Raw genomic sequence first — 19790 nt, forward strand, 5'->3', positions numbered from 1 at the left:
AGTATCCCGAGGTACATGCGGATATAAAATTATATAGTACCAAAAACATAAATAGAATCAGTGTACACAGTAGCTGTTTCACCTGCAGCGAGTACACAAACATAAAAAAGGACATTAAAAAAAATGCAACTTGAACTGGATAAAGCTTGGGTAGAAGATTTGCATTAAAACCCTCATGTTGGGATAATCTGACATTAAATTACCCATCATATCTCTCTGACGGAACCATACAGAATAAAACCTGGATTGCTCAGAGATACATTCTTTAAAATGAGAGGTTATAGACACAAGATTGAAGGTGGGACACCTTTGGAGAGAGAAATCATAAAATGTCACATGTTTAGTTAACTTCACAGTAGAAGAACAAATGGTGCATGTTGGACTTCAGAAATATCTTGTTCTTTAACATCCTGTACACCCCATAGCATAGTTTTTGAATTCCACTCTATTAATGAAACTAATTTTTCCTACCTAAACCTAGGGCGTGTTACCCTCTGAGATTCGCAATCACTGGGGAAAAACACCACACCGGACTTGGACCTAAACCTAGAGCGTGTTTCCCTTTGAGATTCACAATACCCGAGACCCTCAACCTGAGAATCTTACTCTAAAGAGAAAGACCCCACTTGGAATTCTGGTAAACCACATCGGACTATCCCGAAAACAGAAGTCCTAACCAAACAACCTTCCCCCTCTGCTGGGTTCCAGGGCCTAGGGGTTTTCCCTGTTGAAAACCCCCACCTCGGATAATCCCACCGAAGGGGTATTTAACCGGTTTTACCAAAATAAAAAAATAAGTTTGTCTAACAGCTCGTTTAATTAGTTTTTAAAAAAATGGATGGCATCAACTTAACATGAGTACCTGTAACTCACCACTCCCTTTTCCAGACCCCCACATAAAAATTAGATGTTTTGTTAAAAAAATAAACAAGGTCTCTCACCTGGTGCTTTAGGGGTCTGGCAAAATTGCATCCTGAGATTGCTGGTATCCTCACTGCGTTTTAGTCTTTTGGGTCACGGCGCCAGAATTTTCATGGAGAAAAAATCAGTTCACACTTATTATTTAGGCAAAAGCAATCTGTTTAGAAACTTTTATTGCAGCGGCCGCTTGCAAGAGTACATTCATATAAAATTCAAGACATGTGTCTGATCTAACATAAATGCACTGATGAGATGTTCCAAAACAGCCTTACTTATACCCCATAAAGGGGGCGGGCATGCATAATTTCATATGTCATTATTGGTAATACATTTGCTATATTATGTGGCCAACTAAACATAAAAAACAGATTTTGCTGCCTGACAATCTCATCTTCCCCCTTCAAGGCGAACAGCTGTATCTCTCTTGCCTAAGGCTTTGGTCCCGCTTGCTACTGCGGATGCTGCAGGGACGAGAGCCCTCCCCTCAATGGCGCCGGGCCCGCTGCGAGGGGGGGCCGCAGCGCTGTGGCGAGATTTTCTCCTGCTCTCAATAGAATTAAGAGCAGGACTCGCGACGGAGCGCTAGGCCACGCCCCCCGGCGGTTCAGCGAATGAGGGCGAACTTGCCGGGTGATGTCATAGCCGTGCCCCCGTCACTCCCCCGCCACACCCCCCCGCCCCGGTCTCTCTTCCTGCACCTCACTGCAGACCGGGGAATCGGCTGCACGCGCCGCCAGCCTCGCGGGCGCGCGTGCAGCGCAGGCACTGGGACCTTAGCCTTACTCTACAAAGAGACAATGAACAGATTAGAACTGGAGGGGCCCATATCAGGAAAATAAACACAGGGTCAGATATTATAAGGTGATAACGTTCAGAGAAGGAAAAAACTTCTTTCATATGTCTAGTCCACTACGTCACTGTTACCCATAATATACTGTAACACAAAACATGGCGTTTCTCATATTATACATTTGTTAGTAATGTAACGTTTGTGATAATCATTTGTAAGGTGTATATGGTCTGAGGAAGGGACAGGATTGTCCTGAAACGTCACTACTTTGTATTTGCTCTGATGTACTAAATACAGCAGAAGTTTTTGAACTCCATTTAAAGTCTCCTGTGTGCTACCTCTATTTCCAATATCTACTATACTTACGTGGATCCAGTTTTGAGATGCTGGGGTCAACAGAGGGTGAGCACCAAGGAGGAAAAACATTTATAATATTTGTACTTAAAAGCATTGGTGTGCCACTTACAGTTTGGTCCGGAAATAATTGGACACTGACACAATTTTCATAATTTTGGCTCTGTACGCCACCACAATGGATTTGAAATGAAACAACTGAGATGCAATAGAAGTGCAGACTTTCAGCTTTAATTCAAGGGGTTGAACAAAAATATCGTATGAAACGTTTAGGAATTGCAACCATTTTCATACACAGTCCCCTTATTTCAGGGTCTCAAATGTAATTGGACAAATGAACACAATCATAAATAAAATGTTAATTTTTAATACTTTGTCAAGAATCCTTTGCTTGAAGTCTGGAACGCATGGACATCACCAAACGCTGGGTTTCCTCCTTTGTGGTGCTTTGCCAGGCCTTTACTGCAGCTGTCTTCAGTTCTTGTTTGTTCGTGGGTCTTTCTGCCTTAAGTTTTGTCTTCAGCAAGTGAAATGCATGCTCGATCGGGTTGAGATTAGGTGATTGACTCAGCCATTGAACAATATTCCACTTCTTTGCCTTAAAAACTCCTGGGTTGCTTTTCGCAGTATGTTTTGGGTCATTGTCCATCTGTAAAGTGAAGCGCCGTCCAATGAACTTTGCTGAATTTGGCTGAATCTGAGCAGACAATATATCCCTATACACTTCAGAATTCATCCGGCTGCTTCTGCCTTCTGTCACATCATCAATAAACACTAGTGACCCAGTGCCATTGTAAGCCATGCATGCCCCTGCCATCACACTGCCTCCACCGTGTTTTACAGATGATGTGGTATGCTTCGGATCATAAGCCGTTCCAAGCCTTCTCCATACTTTTTTCTTCCCATCATTCTGATACAGGTTAATCTTAGTTTCATCTGTCCAAAGAATGCTGTTCCAGAACTTGGCTGGCTTTTTTAGATATTGTTTGGCAAAGTCTAATCTGGCCTTTCTATTCTTGAGGCTTATGAATGGTTTGCACCTTGTGGTGAACCCTCTGTATTTGCTCTCGTGAAGTCTTCTCTCTATGGTATACTTGGATAATGATATTCCTACCTCCTGGAGAGTGTTCTTCACTTGGCTGGATGTTGTGAAGGGGTTTTTCTTTACCATGGAAAGGATCCTACGATCATCCACCACTGTTGTCTTCCGTGGACATCCAGCCCTTTTTGTGTTGCAGAGCTCACCAGCGCGTTCTTTTTTTTTTTTTTTTCTCAGAATGTACCAAACTGTTGATTTGGCCACTCCTAATGTTCCTGCTATCTCTCTGATGGATTTTCTTTTTTTTTTTCAGCCTAGCCTATGGATGCCCTGTTTCACTTGCATTGAGAGCTCCTATGACCGTATGTTGTGGGTTCACAGCAACAGCTTCCAAATGCGAATGCCACACCTGGAATCAACTCCAGACCTTTTACCTGCTTAATTGATGATGAAATAACGAAGGAATAGCCCACACCTGTCCATGGAACTGTAATGGTATCAATGGCGCTATCAAAAATATATATAAACTACCTGAGAGACCCGGCGTTGCCCGGGATGTAATTTTGGGGGGGTGTACGACAGGGTTAGGCTTCCCCCCCCCCTTGACAGCTAGGTGGGTGACTGAGTTGACTGAGTGTGTGGGTGACTGGGTGGGTGGGTGACACTTGACTGAGTGGGTGGGTGACTGAGTGGGTGGGTGACTTTGGGTCGGTTTGACTTTGGGTCGGTGGGTGGGTGACTTTGGGTCGGTGGGTGGGTGACTTTGGGTCGGTTTGACTTTGGGTCGGTGGGTGTGTGACTTTGGGTCGGTGGGTGTGTGACTTTGGGTCGGTGGGTGGGTGACTTTGGGTTGGTGGGTAACTTTGGGTCGGTGGTTGGGTGGGTGAGTTGGGTCGGTGGGTGGGTGAGTGGGAGACTGACTGGGTGGGTGAGTGGGAGACTGACTGGGTGGGTGAGTGGGAGACTGACTGGGTGGGTGAGTGGGAGACTGACTGGGTGGGTGAGTGGGAGACTGACTGGGTGGGTGAGTGGGAGACTGACTGGGTGGGTGAATGGGTGACTGGGTGGGTGGGTGGGTGACTGACTGGGTGGGTGAGTGACTGACTGACTGGGTGGGTGAGTGACTGACTGGGTGGGTGAGTGGGTGACTGACTGGGTGGGTGAGTGGGTGACTGGGTGGGTGAGTGGGTGACTGACTGGGTGGGTGAGTGGGTGACTGACTGGGTGACTGACTGGGTGGGTGAGTGGGTGACTGGGTGGGTGGGTGAGTGGGTGACTGGGTGGGTGAGTGGGTGACTGGGTGGGTGAGTGGGTGACTGGGTGGGTGACTGGGTGGGTGAGTGGGTGACTGACTGACTGAATGGGTGGGTGAATGGGTGAGTGGGTGACTGAATGGGTGGGTGACTGGGTGACTGAGTGGGTGGGTGACTGAGTGGGTGGGTGACTGAGTGAGTGGGTGACTGAGTGAGTGGGTGACTGGGTGGGTGGGTAACGGAGTGGTTGGGTGAGTGGGTGACTGACTGACTGAATGGGTGGGTGACTGGGTGACTGACTGAATCGGTGACTGGGTGACTGAATGGGTGGGTGACTGGGTGACTGAGTGGGTGGGTGACTGAGTGGGTGGGTGACTGACTGAGTGGGTGACTGAGTGGGTGGGTGACCGAGTGGGTGACTGAGTGAGTGGGTGACTGAGTGGGTGGGTGGGTGACTGAGTGGGTGGGTGACTGAGTGGGTGGGTGGGTGACTGGGTGAAAGTGGGTGACTGGGTGAAAGTGACTGGGTGGGTGACTGGGTGGGTGTGTGGGTGGGTGACTGAGTGGGTGACTGGGTGGGTGTGTGGGTGGGTGACTGAGTGGGTGACTGAGTGAGTGGGTGGGTGACTGAGTGAGTGGGTGGGTGACTGAGTGGGTGGGTGACTGAGTGAGTGGGTGGGTGACTAAGTGAGTTTTTGGGTGACTAAGTGAGTGGGTGGGTGGGTTATTGAGTGGGTGGGTGACTGAGTGGGTGGGTGACTGAGTGAGTGACTGAGTGGGTGACTGAGTGAGTGGGTGGGTGACTGGGTGGGTGGGTGAAAGTGACTGGGTGGGTGGGTGAGTGTGTGGGTGACTGGGTGACAGTGCGTGGGTGGGAGACAGTGTGTGACTTACCTTGACCCCGTGGCATCTGGCTGGGGCAGGAGGTGAGTTCGGGAAGCTGGGGGGGGGGCAAGAGTGGCAGGAGTCCCGCGCCGCGCTTCCCCTCTCCGGTAGCGGCGCACGTGATGGGGAGTCCCGCGCCGCTTTCCCTCTCCGGTAGCGGCGCACGTGATGGGGAGTCCCGCGCCGCTTCCCCTCTCCGGTAGCGGCGCACGTGAGGGGGAGAGCAGGAGGCCCGGGCTGCGCTTCCCCTCTCCGGTAGCGGCGCACGTGAGGGGGAGAGCAGGAGGGCCGCGCCGCGAGGGGGGAGGAGCCTGGAGTTTGCTGCTGAGCAGCAGGGACGCGCTTCCTCCGCGGCGCACGGTGAGGGTGATGGTGCGGCTGGGGATGTTGCGGAGCGTGGGGATTTGGGTGAGGTGGGGAGGGGGGAGAGAGTGAGGGGCACCGGGAGAGGAGGGGCACCGGGAGAGGAGGGGGGGGGGGGGCGTGTGGAAGGTGAGCTGCGGTCCAACTGACGGGGGAGAGTGTGTGTCCCTGTGTGTGTGTCCCTGTGTGTGTGTGTCCCTGTGTGTGTGTGTGTCCCTGTGTGTGTGTGTCCCTGTGTGTGTGTGTCCCTGTGTGTGTGTGTCCCTGTGTGTGTGTGTCCCTGTGTGTCCTTTGGCCCGTCACTCCGCCTCAGGCCAATGAGAGGTGTGCGGGGGCGGACCAAGGGACCAATGAGATTTCCCCTAGGGACACCGGACATCCAGGCAGGCAAACATACAGTGCTTTCACTAATATAGTATAAGATATAAAGGAATATACAACCAGATGGCGATTGGAAAATTCAATGATAATCTCAGCAGACGGTGATCAACCATGAAATATAAGAAAAAGAAAACATAGTACCCTCCAATTATATGTTTATTGTGTGTTTGATAGATATATTCATTGTATGCTAACCACCATGTTTTATTCTGTTCTGTTGTTGCTGATTCATGACGCGGTATATGAAATACTTTACTGCGCATGTCCGGGACTTTATAATGGTACCATGTACCTTTAAATCTTTTCTCATAAATACACGGACACACAGGGACTTTATTCATTCAATTTTACCCCTGAGGAAGGAGGCAGGGGCTTCCGAAACGCGCTGGGTGGTCCCTGGTATCACTGAGACTGTCCTGATCCCCGCAAACTGTGCCGTGCGGCTGCTCCACCAAAGCATCTTTTGAATTTGCCGCCATAGATCTACACGCGACCGCGAGGAGCTGGTGAATCTGCGGCTTAAACCTTCTGGTGTCGGGCGCTTTTGCGCATGTCCAAACCACGGAGGACAGAGACACAGCATTCAGACAGCTTTCCCTGCTCCTGCGACAGTGTGGGCGGATGCTCTTTCCACGGACGGTCTACACCACACGTGGCAGACGCCGGAGAGACGTGCAGGAGCTGTGCCAGCAGTGTATGAGAGGGGATACTCTCTGATTATCCACTGCCTATTACCATCCAGGCTCCGGTAAGCGGGCATTTCGGCCAGTTACAGGATATTGTTGGGACCTTTAACTTTGTCATATTTGTCTTATATGTCTTATATGGTTTTATAACATATTAAATGTTTTTTTATTAGTCATCTGTGTGATCAGCAACATTGTTAGTCATTGTCTGTGTGTTTGTCTTGAGTGTGTTACAGTATCACCGTCTGCTGAGATCATCATTGAATTTTCCAATCGCCATCTGGTTGTATATTCCTTTATATTTATATATATTTTTGATAGCGCCATTGATACCATTACAGTTCCATTGCTCTTCTCTGACTGGGGGTCAGAGGTATATCTAGGCTGCTTATATTATATGTAATTTCCTTGTCCTTATTTATTCTTTTTTTAGCGCTACCTATTGTGTTTTACTCCACACCTGTCCATGAAACAGCTTTTGAGTCAATTGTCCAATTACTTTTGGTCCCTTGAAAGAGATGGGGCTACATATTAAAGAGATGTAATTCCTAAACCCTTCCTCCAATTTGGATGTGAATACCCTCAAATTAAAGCTGATAGACTGCACTTTAAGCCCATATTCATTATTTAACTGTAACTTGAATTTATTTTGGTACATAGCCGAAATAACACAACTTGTATCAGTGTCCAATTATTTCCGGACCTAACTGTATATATCTTCTTTATGAAGTCCTCCTGTTGTTAATTGGGGTCTTCCTTGATGTTCTTGGGATCCTCCCTGAGGTCTGATTACAAAATGGAGGAACCCACCTTTTATACCTAGGGGCGTGGCCAATGGTCTGCCCCAGTATCTGGGCAGAATAAATGTTGCATCCAGGTCACATCATTACCATGTGACCATCTAGCAACTTCCAGAACTAAACGTGGCAACACTAACCTCTAAAAGAGCAACATATTAGACACAAACCGTGTGCCTAACTGGCATGTACTGAGGCCTGGTGAGGATTTAACCCCTACACTGCCTGCACCTACCAGGGCTGACATGCAGGGATTTTCTAAACTTAGCAAGGATGCTATAAGAGGATAGAGGATTCACCGTTATGGGTCTGTATCTCTGGTATTCGTTTGCTGTGTTGGGGAGCTTTCAGAGTCGGAACCGAAGCCCTTGTCAGATATTAATGTGTGTTTATAGCCAGAATGCAGACAACTTAGCACTGTCTCATGCAGGATTTTAAGCAGAGCTCGGCTACATCCTGGTTTCAGCGCACTACCGGAGTATAAATTGCTAACAGTCGGCCCACGATCTTCAGTGTCCAGTGGCCAGAGAGCTTGCCGGTATTGCACAGAAAAACTGACTGGCTCTGCAAGAGCCACATACTCCAGAGGATGCTGATCCAAGTCCATATGTGTTGTTTGATGTGAGGTAAAAGGATCCTTAATATTAGTTGGCTGTGCACTTAGATGAGGAAAATAACGTTTGAATATTTGCATGATGAGTTTATTTATCTGGCTAACAATTTACTGAGCAAGAAGGCTGACATCCGTGTTTGACACACGTGCAGTCTGCAGCTGAGTTGCACTGTCTTCTGCCAGCCCACCAAGGCCCGCAAGACATCTCACCAATAACAAATTAAACAGCATAAGTATTACCACTAAGATTCTCAATTTATCTTATATAGAGAAGCTTCTTATACAGTGACTGACAAACTTCAGCTGATTTTGATCTAAGGCATACACAGGAAACAAGGCCTGCAGCCACGAGGTGGGCCTCAATTGTAGTAAGTAAATTCTAACTCCAGCGACAGATCCATGGTAGAAAATATAGTATTTTTCAAGAGATCTCCTTTCGTCCTGCACCATAGAGTATATATTGTGACCGTCTTATGGCTAAAAAACAAAGGATTGCAACCAATGATGAACGGTCTGGTTAGGAGCTGTAATGTAAAGAGGCCATCTTGAAAAGCTCACCTTCTGGAAGTCAATGCTGTCCTTTTAATGAACCTAATAAATGTAATCCAACAAGGCAATGCCATAAAAAAAACATCTGATTGACCGAGTTTCAGCCTGGATGTGAATATTGGATGAAGCTTCAGAGCTTGATATGAGTCAATATATTTAATATTCAAAGACTCCATTTCCACAGGCTCAGTACCACAAGATTGGCGTAACACATTTGACACACGTGCAGTCTGCAGCTGAGAAGCACTGTCTTCTGCCAGCCCACCAAGGCCCGCAAGACATCTCACCAATAACAAATTAAACAGCATAAGTATTACCACTAAGATTCTCAATTTATCTTATATAGAGAAGCTTCTTATACAGTGACTGACAAACTTCAGCTGATTTGATCTAAGGCCCCGGACATGTTACCTGCTTGCTGGCGTAAGCGCACGGAGGCGCGCTCCCGCTCAGCACTGAGCCCCTACAGCCACAATTAGAGCGGCTTTAGTAGGGGCTCACCTGCGCTTCCGCGCGCTTGCGGAAGCGCAGGTCTTGGGGGAATTTTAAATTCCCCCGCTTGCCGGCAAGACAGGCCGGTCACGTGAGCGGTTCGCCCAATGAGGGCGAACCAGCTCCGTGACGTCACTGGCCCGCCCCCGGCCAGTGACGCGTCCGCCCCCGGCCCATCCCCTGATGGTCTGTCCCCCTTCTGCCCGATCATTGTCCCCCTTCTGCCCGATCCATGTCTCCTGTGTGTGTGTATGCGTGTGTGTATGCATGTGTGTGTGTGTGTGCATGTGCGTGTGTGTGTGTTGTGACAAACGCCCCTCTTTTGTAGTGCTGACGTCTGTCTGGGTTCTTCCCGACACAGTCTTCTAGGGTTATTTATACAACAAACAGGAACATGCAAAGTATTACGTTGCTTAACTCAGGCTTCTGCCTGCTTTATTTTCATCCAAGTAAGGTACTGCAGCTTTAACATGTGTAGGCAGGAGGTACTCAGACATTTAACCTTCAGCGGTTTACTCATATCAGTGTTATAGCATTTCACTCAGTGTCACTTTTAAGAAATAAAAACCAAATCATATAAAGAAATTCTATCCCTTTCAGGGAACTAACTACACATCAGAATCAGCCTCTAACTGCGAACTAACTGGGCCAACTAACCTGGTTCCCCAGCTTAAAACAATGCCCTCTCATTTAGGGTCACTAGATACAGCACAGTCTTTTAGCAACAGCAAATAAACATTTGTTTTGTCTTATCTGTTCGTGGTGGGAACACGGTCCCAAGTGTCCAGGCAAATCCTCTGGTACTGTGATACTTGGAGGGGCCGTCCACCCCGAACTGGATTCCGGGGAGCAGCGATACCCCCAGCCTCCAGGCTCTAAGGAGAGAGAGTGAAATGCAAAACCTCTCTGCTCTAAATACCTGTGCATGTGATTAGAAGAGCAGGTGAGAGAGAACTAGAGCCATTGTAATCTGTGGTCTGGATTTTCCATCCAGCTGCCTGAGTTAATGGGAAGCTGTGGAACGGATCATTTTTAACTATTCCTGCACTTTCTGACCTAAAATGGGGCAGAAAGCTGCCTAACATCTTTGGACTATGTCACATATCCCCCTCCCCAGCTCACACCTACTGGGGTGAGCGGCCATGGACCTCACTGTGGTGAGCGTCCTACCTGAAATACTTGAGCTAACTCCTCAGAACAATATTAAGTATTCACATGACACGAATATGAACTTTTCCCACGGCAATTATGGACAATAGGTTTCGTCATAAGATACTATACTTGGCAAACATATTTTGTTGCTCTCTATTAGGGAACTATTTTGAAAAATAAGTGTCTAGCACACATTCTTACAACCCAGGATATGCTAAATATATTCACAAAACCAGACAATTTCTATTACCTCCCTGGGTTTTTCTACTCTAGAATATGAACCTCATTATATATTTACCAACCGAAAAGGGCATTTTTTTTTATATTGTAAGCTACCAATATATATATTTTTTTCTTATACTACAGCCTTGTAATCTTAAGGGCCATCAACCCTGTATATTAATTTGTAGTTTAGCTACATTTTCAACACAGAGAACCAATATAACATTGTAATATTGACAAAATGCTTATTCTAGAGGCCTAATATAGCATAACTACACTAGCTTATTTGCAAAGTTAAGTGACATAGTCCACTCATATAACATAAAAATTGGTCATTCCCAAACATTTTTCCTTTTTTTTTTCCCTTGACTTCCAGTCCATTACATCTTCTGACTTCATTTCAACACCCGCTGCAACCTGCAAATGACTGGACTGTTTCTTTAGCTTCTGATGGAACTCTGGGGCCAGATAGTCTTTGTCTTTATATTGTGGCCCAGAGTGGCGAGATCCGGAAAAATTCAAGGCCAGCGTTGACCTTCGTCGCTTTTGCTTTGCAACCTTTGAACCTTTATGGTACTTCTTACTGCCATGTATTTTCTCACGACCATCACTCTCGGAGATTTGGGATTTTCCCTTTGGGGCAATTATATGGTACTTAGAAGATGAAGCACTGATTACCTGGAGCACCTTCACATTGATGGAGCTCTCACTAACTCCGTCTGTACCCTGTGGCATTTTACCTTTGCAGTCGGCAGGCATGTAGTCTTGGGCCTCTCTTTCCTGAGGCCTACATTTTTTCAGGCGGAAGTACCGCTGGATAACCAGTGACGCATTTCTCAGGGTTTGATAGCGAATCCTGTTCTGTGTCATCCTAGTCAGAGACTGGATTTTTATAGTTGCTCCTTTCATAATGAGGAATCTGTTTCGTACCATGCGGGCACGGTAGAATGATTGAAGAACACAGGCTGCTTTATTCCGGTGATTGAACTGACGAATTTTCATCCCTCTGTAGGCAGCCTGTAGGATGATAGTTGCGGCGCGTTTACGCCGATAATTTTCTCTTTCCCTTCTTCCTTGGATAAGAGCTTTGCAGTGCTTCTGAATTATTCTAATGCTTTTCTCCTTTTTCAAAACGTTAAGTTCCTCCACGAGAGAATTCTGTTTTGTGCATACATGTCGCAATTTTGTTCTCAGAGCGTCCATTTCTTCCTGGTGCTGGCTCTGAGCGTGCATCAATGCATTCTGTAGTGCTTCCTGCACTTCTAATTTTTCCTGAGTCAACTGTTTCTTTTCTTTTTCTGCTTGGTCAGTCAAATCTGAATTTTCCAATTTCAGACTCTCATTTTCTTGCTTTACAGTCTCTAACTCACTTAGGGCAATCTCATGGGTTTGCTTCAACATTCCCAGCTCTGTGTTCAGACTGTGGCCCTCCAGGCGTGAGTTTTGCACCTCTGTGCTGAGCGCGTGAACCTCTTGTAGAGCCTTCCCGTATTTCTGTTTTCGGATAGCAATCGATTTGTCAGACTTAATCTGTTTTTCATCCATGGTGGCAATTACGGTGTTGGCCTTTTCCAGCCTAGTCGTCACCTCTTCCAGCTCACTCCGTAAGAGAGACTCTGTTTTCTTCAAAGCCTCGTACTCCTGTAAAGCTGGAAGTATACACCTCTGTAACTCGGCGTTCGCTTCTCGCACCTTATTGTTAGATTCTTGCTCCTTCTTCCAACATTCTCACTCCTTCACCAAATCCTGCCACAGGACTTCATAATTATGGCGGGCAGCTTGGAGTGCAGAAACCAAAGCCTCTTTATCCTGGTTCAAGGATTCAGCTTCCCTTTGTTCCTCCTTTTCCTTTGCCACTGTTCCCGTGACAATTCTGCCGGTCACTCCGGTCTGCAGCACATCTCGGCGCCTTTCTGGCTAAATCTTGATTTAAAAACAATTTTTGCTAGGCCTTATTGCAATCGACCTTATTGGAATTTGTAAAGAAAGGCTTCATATTAGAGATTATGGCCAATCCAGCGGTAATTGCCATTCAGTTCAGTGGTGGTTACCTTTGGATCGGAGCGCAATATCCAGCATCGCAGCTTGATGAATCCCAGCCTAGGTGGGGCTGGTAAATCCCAGAGCATCGATCAGCCTAAGCAGCCCCTTGAAACTGTCCAACCCACTACAAGAAAAAAAAAGGTGCATTTCCAAAAAACACAAAGGTCCCACACAAAAACCACATCAGATCATGTCTATTTATTGAATGAACATTTAAAATTTGTTGTGGCTAATTGTAGCCACTATGTAATCAGCAGTACGATACTCGCATTATGTATTACCTTATCACAGTGTGTGTTTATAATAACATTTAGACATCCAAGTCGTGCTGTTTTTTTTGTAATATATGTATAACATATCAACTACTAAATTAAACAAAGCTGCATCTTTGTAAAATTCCGTTTGAAGATTTTAGTCCATAGGCGGAAAAATATTAATGTATGTACCGTATAACATTTGAATTGTGTTTATTGTGAACTTGGTTATTTTTCCACATCCTGATAACAACACAGTCTGGTGCTTTTCAGGCAAACGGGACATCCAGAGAAGGGCTTTGGAGCTGTTTTGCCCCAGCATATCAAGGACCACAGAAAAATGTAAGTAAACAGAGACCTGTAGAAAAGGACATGTAAGCTCTCCGGGGCAGGGATCCCCTTTCCTATTGTCTGATATTGTTTATTGCACTTATTGTATTATAATTCTATGTACTGTAATGTCTCTCTTGTAAAGTACTGAGCACACTGTGGGTGCTATATAATTAAAGATATAGGGGCCTATGCAGAGAGCAGCGCTATTTCGAAATTCGCCATTTTTTGGAGAAAATCGCGCAGAAAGCAGCAGAAAATGGCGAGTTCCGAAAAACGCGCCAATTTTTCTTTTCTATTTGTAAAACTCGCCTCGCGGCTGGCGAGAACCTCAATCTCGCCAGTTTAAAAAATATCCGTATGCAGAGAGGCGCGAACGGCATCTAGCGGCTGTTCGCGCCAATAAAATGGCGCGATTGTCTCCGTTTTGACTCGCCAGAAAAAACTGCCGCTCGCGGCCATTGCAAAGGGAAAAAAAAAGGCGCGAATTTGTTTTAACACATTTCTGAAGCGCGCATCTCGCCAATTTAAACTCGCCACACGCATCCATGTTAACCATAGCAGAATTCGCACTTTTCTGCATATGGAGATTAAAACTCTCCAAAAAAACTACTTATTAATAAATTCGCCAATTTTAAAATTCGCTGCTCTCTGCATAGGCCCCATACTGTACATACATGCATTTATTATATGTTCTGTTGTCATTAGCAAACAAGAAGACATTTTTATCAGTTTAATAATATATTTAAGTAATAATCGCCCAGAACAGGGCATTACTGGCCAATAATGCCCTGTTCTGGGCGATTATTACGAATATAGGCTAAATGTAGGCTTATTTCATAAACAATAGACACTTTTGTATCGTTTATATAGTTCAATTCATCTTTTGTCATGGAGCCTTCTCCGTCCAACAGCGGGGGACAAAGGGCACTGGCGTCCCGGGCCCCGTGGGTGAGGGGGGCCCGGCCGGGCGCCAGTTATTTAAAAAAAAAACGCTGCACGCGGCGCCGGGTCTCCCAGTTGCCAGCGCTGGAAGTAGGTTGGCTTATGCTTCCGGCGCGCCGGCGTGAGAGGGAGGCCCGGCGCGCGCGGGAGCAGCATTGGCCATTGGGGGACAGGTGTCTCAGCGGGGCCGGCGCCCCCCCCGCAGCCCCTGCCAACTAATCCCCCCACGCCACCACCTCCCCCCCGCAGCCACCGGGCCAAAACCGCCAGCCCCCGCCGCCGCAGCAGCCCCCCCCCCTGCTGCCACCGAGCCGTCCCGCCCCGCCACCCCCCTCAGCATCGGCCACACCCCTGCAGGCTGCAGCACACCGGGAGCAGCAACGTGGGGTGCCTGCAGCGGGGCCGGCGGCAACTGCTGTAACCAGGTGCCGGGCCCCTCGCAGCACCGCCACCCCTTTCACGCAGGATCGGGCCGTTCAGCCGCCAGAGACCCCCGTACTGCCCCCCCACCTGCAGCATCGCAACCGCAGCATCGTGCCTCCCCCCCCCTCCCCAGCAGCACTACCGGCACACCGCGCCCCCCTCCCCCCCCTCCCCCTGCAGCCACCGGGCCTGACCGGCTGAGATCATCCCCAATGTAAGTTGGATTTTTATATATATATATGTATTGGGGGTCTTGGGGTATTTTTTACATGGATTGGGGGTCTTGGGGTATTTTTTACATGGATTGGGGGTCTTGGGGTATTTTTTACATGGATTGGGGGGGGCTTGAGGTATTTTTACATGGATTGGGGGGCTTGGGGTATTTTTTAAATGGATTGGGGGGCTTGGGGTATTTTTTATATGGATTGGGGGGCTTGGGGTATTTTTTATATGGATTGGGGGGCTTGGGGTATTTTTTATATGGATTGGATATCTATCTATCTATATATAATATATATATCTACAGATATATAGATATATATATAGATATATATAATATTTTAATTTTTTATTTTTAAACGTTGTATGTTGGTGTCCCTATGGGCAATCTGATTGGTCCTTTGGCCCGTCACTCCGCCTCAGGCCAATGAGATGGCTCCCTTGGCCCGCCCGCCCCCCTCTCATTGGCCTGCGGCCAACGCTCAACACACCTACACCACTGGCACACTCTCCCAACCCTCACTGAGCACCTAACCCTCACTGCTCTCACCTCAGAAAAAAACTACCCTCACCTCCTGCGAGCACCTCAGAAAAGAACTGCAGAAAACACACCAACACACCACCTCAGATACAGGCACTTCTTATATGCCATTTCGGCAGTTTACACACACCACCCCTCCCACAACACTCCCCACCCTCATCCAACAGCGCACGGTGACCTCTCAGCCACGCACACCGGCCTGGATACCACCGCCACACAACTCACGCTCACGGACCGCACACTGACGCCAACTGCTTCTTCAACCCCCCCAACCAATGCACATCACTAGCGCACGCCCTCCCGGTACCGAAGGCCCTCACCCGGTACCACAGCCCCTCTCCGTCCCCCACACACTCCTGCCTACCCTGCCACCACCCCTCCCCTTCAATGCGCGTCCTCACCTCAACCCTTCAGCCAACAGCGCACGGTCACCTCTCGGGCCCGCACACCGGCCTAGGGACCGCGGACACACCTCACGTTCACGGACCGCACATCGACGCCCACCGCCTCTTCACCTCCCCCCCCCCCTTCCCCACCACTGCAGATCACGAGCGCACGCCCTCTCGGGACCGCAAGCCCTATCCCGGTACCGCAGCCCCTCTCCGAGCCACACACACTCCTGCCTACCTTGCCACCACACGTCCCCTTCAACGCGCCTCCTCACCTCAACCCTTCCGCCAACAGCGCACGGTGATCTCTCGGGCCCGCACACCGGCCTTGGGAATGCGCCCACACACCACACGTTCACGGACCGCACACCGACGCCCACCGCCTCTTCACACCCCCCTTCACCACCAATGCACATAACGAGCGCACGCACTCTCGGGACCGCAGGCCCTCTCCCGGTACCGTAGCCCCTCTCCGACACGCACACACTCCTGCCTACCCTGCCACCACGCCTCCCCTTCACCTCAAGACAACTACGCCGGACCGCACGTTCACTGCCAAAACACCACACACTCCCACCCCCCCCCCCCCCCCCCCAAAAAAAACTGTGCTACTCACTTTGAACACCACAGCCCCTCCTCGGTACCGGACAACGCCCGCATCTTCATACACACCCCTCCCGTACGCATCAACTCCAGCCCCCCCCCACCGTACGCCACAACCGTACGCATCCACTAGCCCACTACACACTCACGTACGTATCACACCCACCCCCTCACGGACGCCTCCCAAACAATACTACCGGATGCTGCAACACCCTTCCCCTCCCATACGCCGCAACCCCCCCCCCCATTCCCCTCCCGTAGCCCGCAACCCCCCCACCCACTCCCGTAGCCCGCAACCCCCCCCACCCACTCCCGTAGGCCGCAACCCACCCCAACACCTCCCGTAGGCCGCAACCCACACCAACACCTTCCGTAAGCCGCAACCCACCCCAACACCTCCCGTAGGCTGCAACCACCCCCACCCGTAGCCCGCAACCCCCCCACCCCCTCCCGTAGGCCGCAACAACCCCCCTCCGGGGGACACACACCTCACCTTCACCTTCCTGCCACATGATTGCTTCACAATACAAGATAGGAGCACAGCTTCAATTCAACAACACGTCCTGCCACATGTCTGCTTGCCTACACAATATAGCCTCACTGCCTCACTTACACACAAACACACTCCAAACACTCAACCACACACACAACAGGCACCCACACAACACTCACTCACCCCCACAACACGCCCTCCCCCACACAACACGCACTCACCCACACAACACTCACTCACACACACACACCCAAGCCTCCTGTGCTGATACGTCACACAAAACAACACTTCAACACCCCCCTACCCCCCCACCCACGCTACAACCACCGCACCGCATAACGTACTCTGCCGCATATTCAACGCACCTCCCCTACCCAACGCCTCAACACACACCCTCCCGGACGCCAAACCCACCCACCACACCCTCTCCGCTGGAACTACACCTCACCTTCACCGTGGTGGCAGCCACAGTACACTCTACACAATGCAGATTGCCACGGCTATGCCCTCCCTCCCCTTGCGACTCAACCACACACACCCCCCCCTCCCATACAACGCAAACCCAACCCCCAAACGTGCGCACCAACACACCCCCTCCAGTGGCACCACACCTCCCACAGTCAGTCAGGTCTTCGTTGTAATAAAAAAATCCCGGGCAACGCCGGGTCTCTCAGCTAGTATATATATACGCGCGCACACACACACACACATACACACACACACACACACACACACACACACACACACACACACACACACACACACACACACTGTGTATATATATATATATACTGGTTAGGTGGGATTTTTTTATGCATTTGGTGGGGGGTTGTATATATTTTGGGGTGGGAAGGTTTTTGGTATATATCTTGTGGGAGGAATTGTGTGTGTGTGTGTGGGGGGGAGTAATGAATGAGTGAGCGTGGGGCAATTGACGGAGGGAGAGGAGGGGGTGAGTGAGGAAAGGAGGGAGTAAGAGTAAGAAGCAGGGAAGAGAAATACATGCGAGGCGGGAGGGTGAGACGGAAGGGAGAGAAATACATGGGAAGAGGGGGGGAAGAGAGGGGGCTCGTGAGGTGTGAAATGGGGGGGGGGGGGGAGGTGGCGGGCAATACCGCTGTCACGGGGGGCCTTCATAAAATGTTTGTCCCGGGCCCCACGATTTCTGTTGGCTCTATACACACCACACTGCAGCCCTACAAACACCACACACACTACAGCTCTACATACACACACACACACACACCACTGCAGCACTACACACACAAAAAATCACACACAAACTCTGCTGCTACAATCACACACTGCAGACAGGCACAAACTCTCCCTCCTTGCTGCATCTCTACACACACACACACACACACACACACACACACACACCACACTGAAGCTCTACAGACAAACACATACTGCAGCCCTACACACACACACACTGGAGATACACACACACACACACACACACACACACACACACACACACACTGCAGCTCTACACACATACACACGCACAACACACTGCAGCTCTACACACATCCACACTTACAACACAACACACTGCAGCTCTACACACATACATCCACACTTACAACACAACACACTGCAGCTCTACACACACAACACCTCTATATACACACACACACACACACACACACACACACACTCTGCAGACAGACACACACAAACTCACCCTCCTCACTGTGTCCTGCGCAGAGCTCTCTGCAGGGAGAGAGGGGGAGGAGTCACTGCCTGGCTCCTGCCTTCTGTCCAATCATGGCCCCTGTCTGAGAGTTGCTCTGACGAGTGAAAGCTGATTGGCTGGAAATAAAAACTTGGCAAGTTGCCAAATATTTCAGGTCATTACTGAATGGATAATGCCCGGAATTTTAACCAATCGGAGAGCAGGGATTTCATTAATGCCCAAAAATGAACAGCTTTAGCCTATAATTAAGTAATAATGCCGGAAGTACCGGGCATTACTGGACAATAATGCCCTGGCTGGAAGAGTTGAAGGACCGAGGCGAAGCTGAGGGACTTTAACCCAGCCAGGGCATTATTGGCCAGTAATGCCCTGTTCTGAGGGGATTATTACTATTAAAGGATAAATGTAGGTTTATTTTTATTTTTTACATTTTACATAAAGATACACTTTTGTAGTCATTGATTTTTATCAGCATAATAGTCAACACTCTTTTGCTTTTACTGCACGTGTCTATTAAAATGAAATTGTACATACACACTCTCTGCAGCCCCCCCCCTCTCTATACACACAAACACGCACACTCTGTAACATATATATATATATATATATATATATATATATATATATATATATATAGCAACTGTAAATATTACTGTATGTTCATTTGCATGTCTTAGACAGGTCTGCAACCCTCACATATACACACACTTTTCCGCGCCCCCCCTCCCCCACCACTCTCCTGGCCCCCTCCCACCACCACTCTGCAGCCCTCCTCTACCCACCACACACACCCACACCCACACCCACACCCACACCTACTGCAGCCCCCATGTAAACTCACAAAACTGCCAAAACACACAATAAAACACACTCTGCAGCCAGGGCCGCCAACAGAAATCATGGGGCCCAAGACAAATAAAAGGAGCAGAACACCCCCCCCCCCCCCAACCCTTAGCTCACCTACCAATATTTTTTAGGACGCAAATTTTACTTAACTGTTTTCTTCTTATTGTAATACGGAAAAAACATTACAATGCAATCTGTTTATTTTTATATTTTCAACAAAAGACAGGCGACTGCCTGCCTGGGTGGGTGACTGACTGACTGCCTGGGTGGGTGAAAGCCTGGGTGGGTGACTGCCTGACTGCCTGGGTGGGTGACTGACCTTGACCGGGTGGGTGCTGCTTCCTTGCCCGCCAGATGCAAGGTAGGCTCGGGGGTGCAGGAGGTAGGCTTGGGAGGTGTGAGGGGGGGGCGCTTGGAGGTAGGCTAGGGGGGCGTGGGGGGTGGGCGGCTGGCGGGGCGAGACTGGCGGGCTAATTCCGCGGCTGCTTCCCGGGGCAGGATGCGGGCG

General features: G+C 49.0%; 1 protein-coding gene across 1 annotated transcript in view; it reads left to right on the forward strand.

Annotated features, from left to right (window-relative positions):
* Positions 1-19790, forward strand: part of CFAP95 (cilia and flagella associated protein 95) — a 94568-nt gene that overhangs the window by 51483 nt on the left and 23295 nt on the right. Inside the window, 1 exon segment of the mRNA XM_075597814.1 lies at positions 13068-13136. Coding sequence (XP_075453929.1) covers positions 13068-13136 — 69 coding nt within the window.

Source organism: Ascaphus truei, chromosome 1 (genome assembly GCF_040206685.1).
Source record: "Ascaphus truei isolate aAscTru1 chromosome 1, aAscTru1.hap1, whole genome shotgun sequence".
Taxonomy (NCBI): Eukaryota; Metazoa; Chordata; class Amphibia; order Anura; family Ascaphidae; genus Ascaphus; species Ascaphus truei.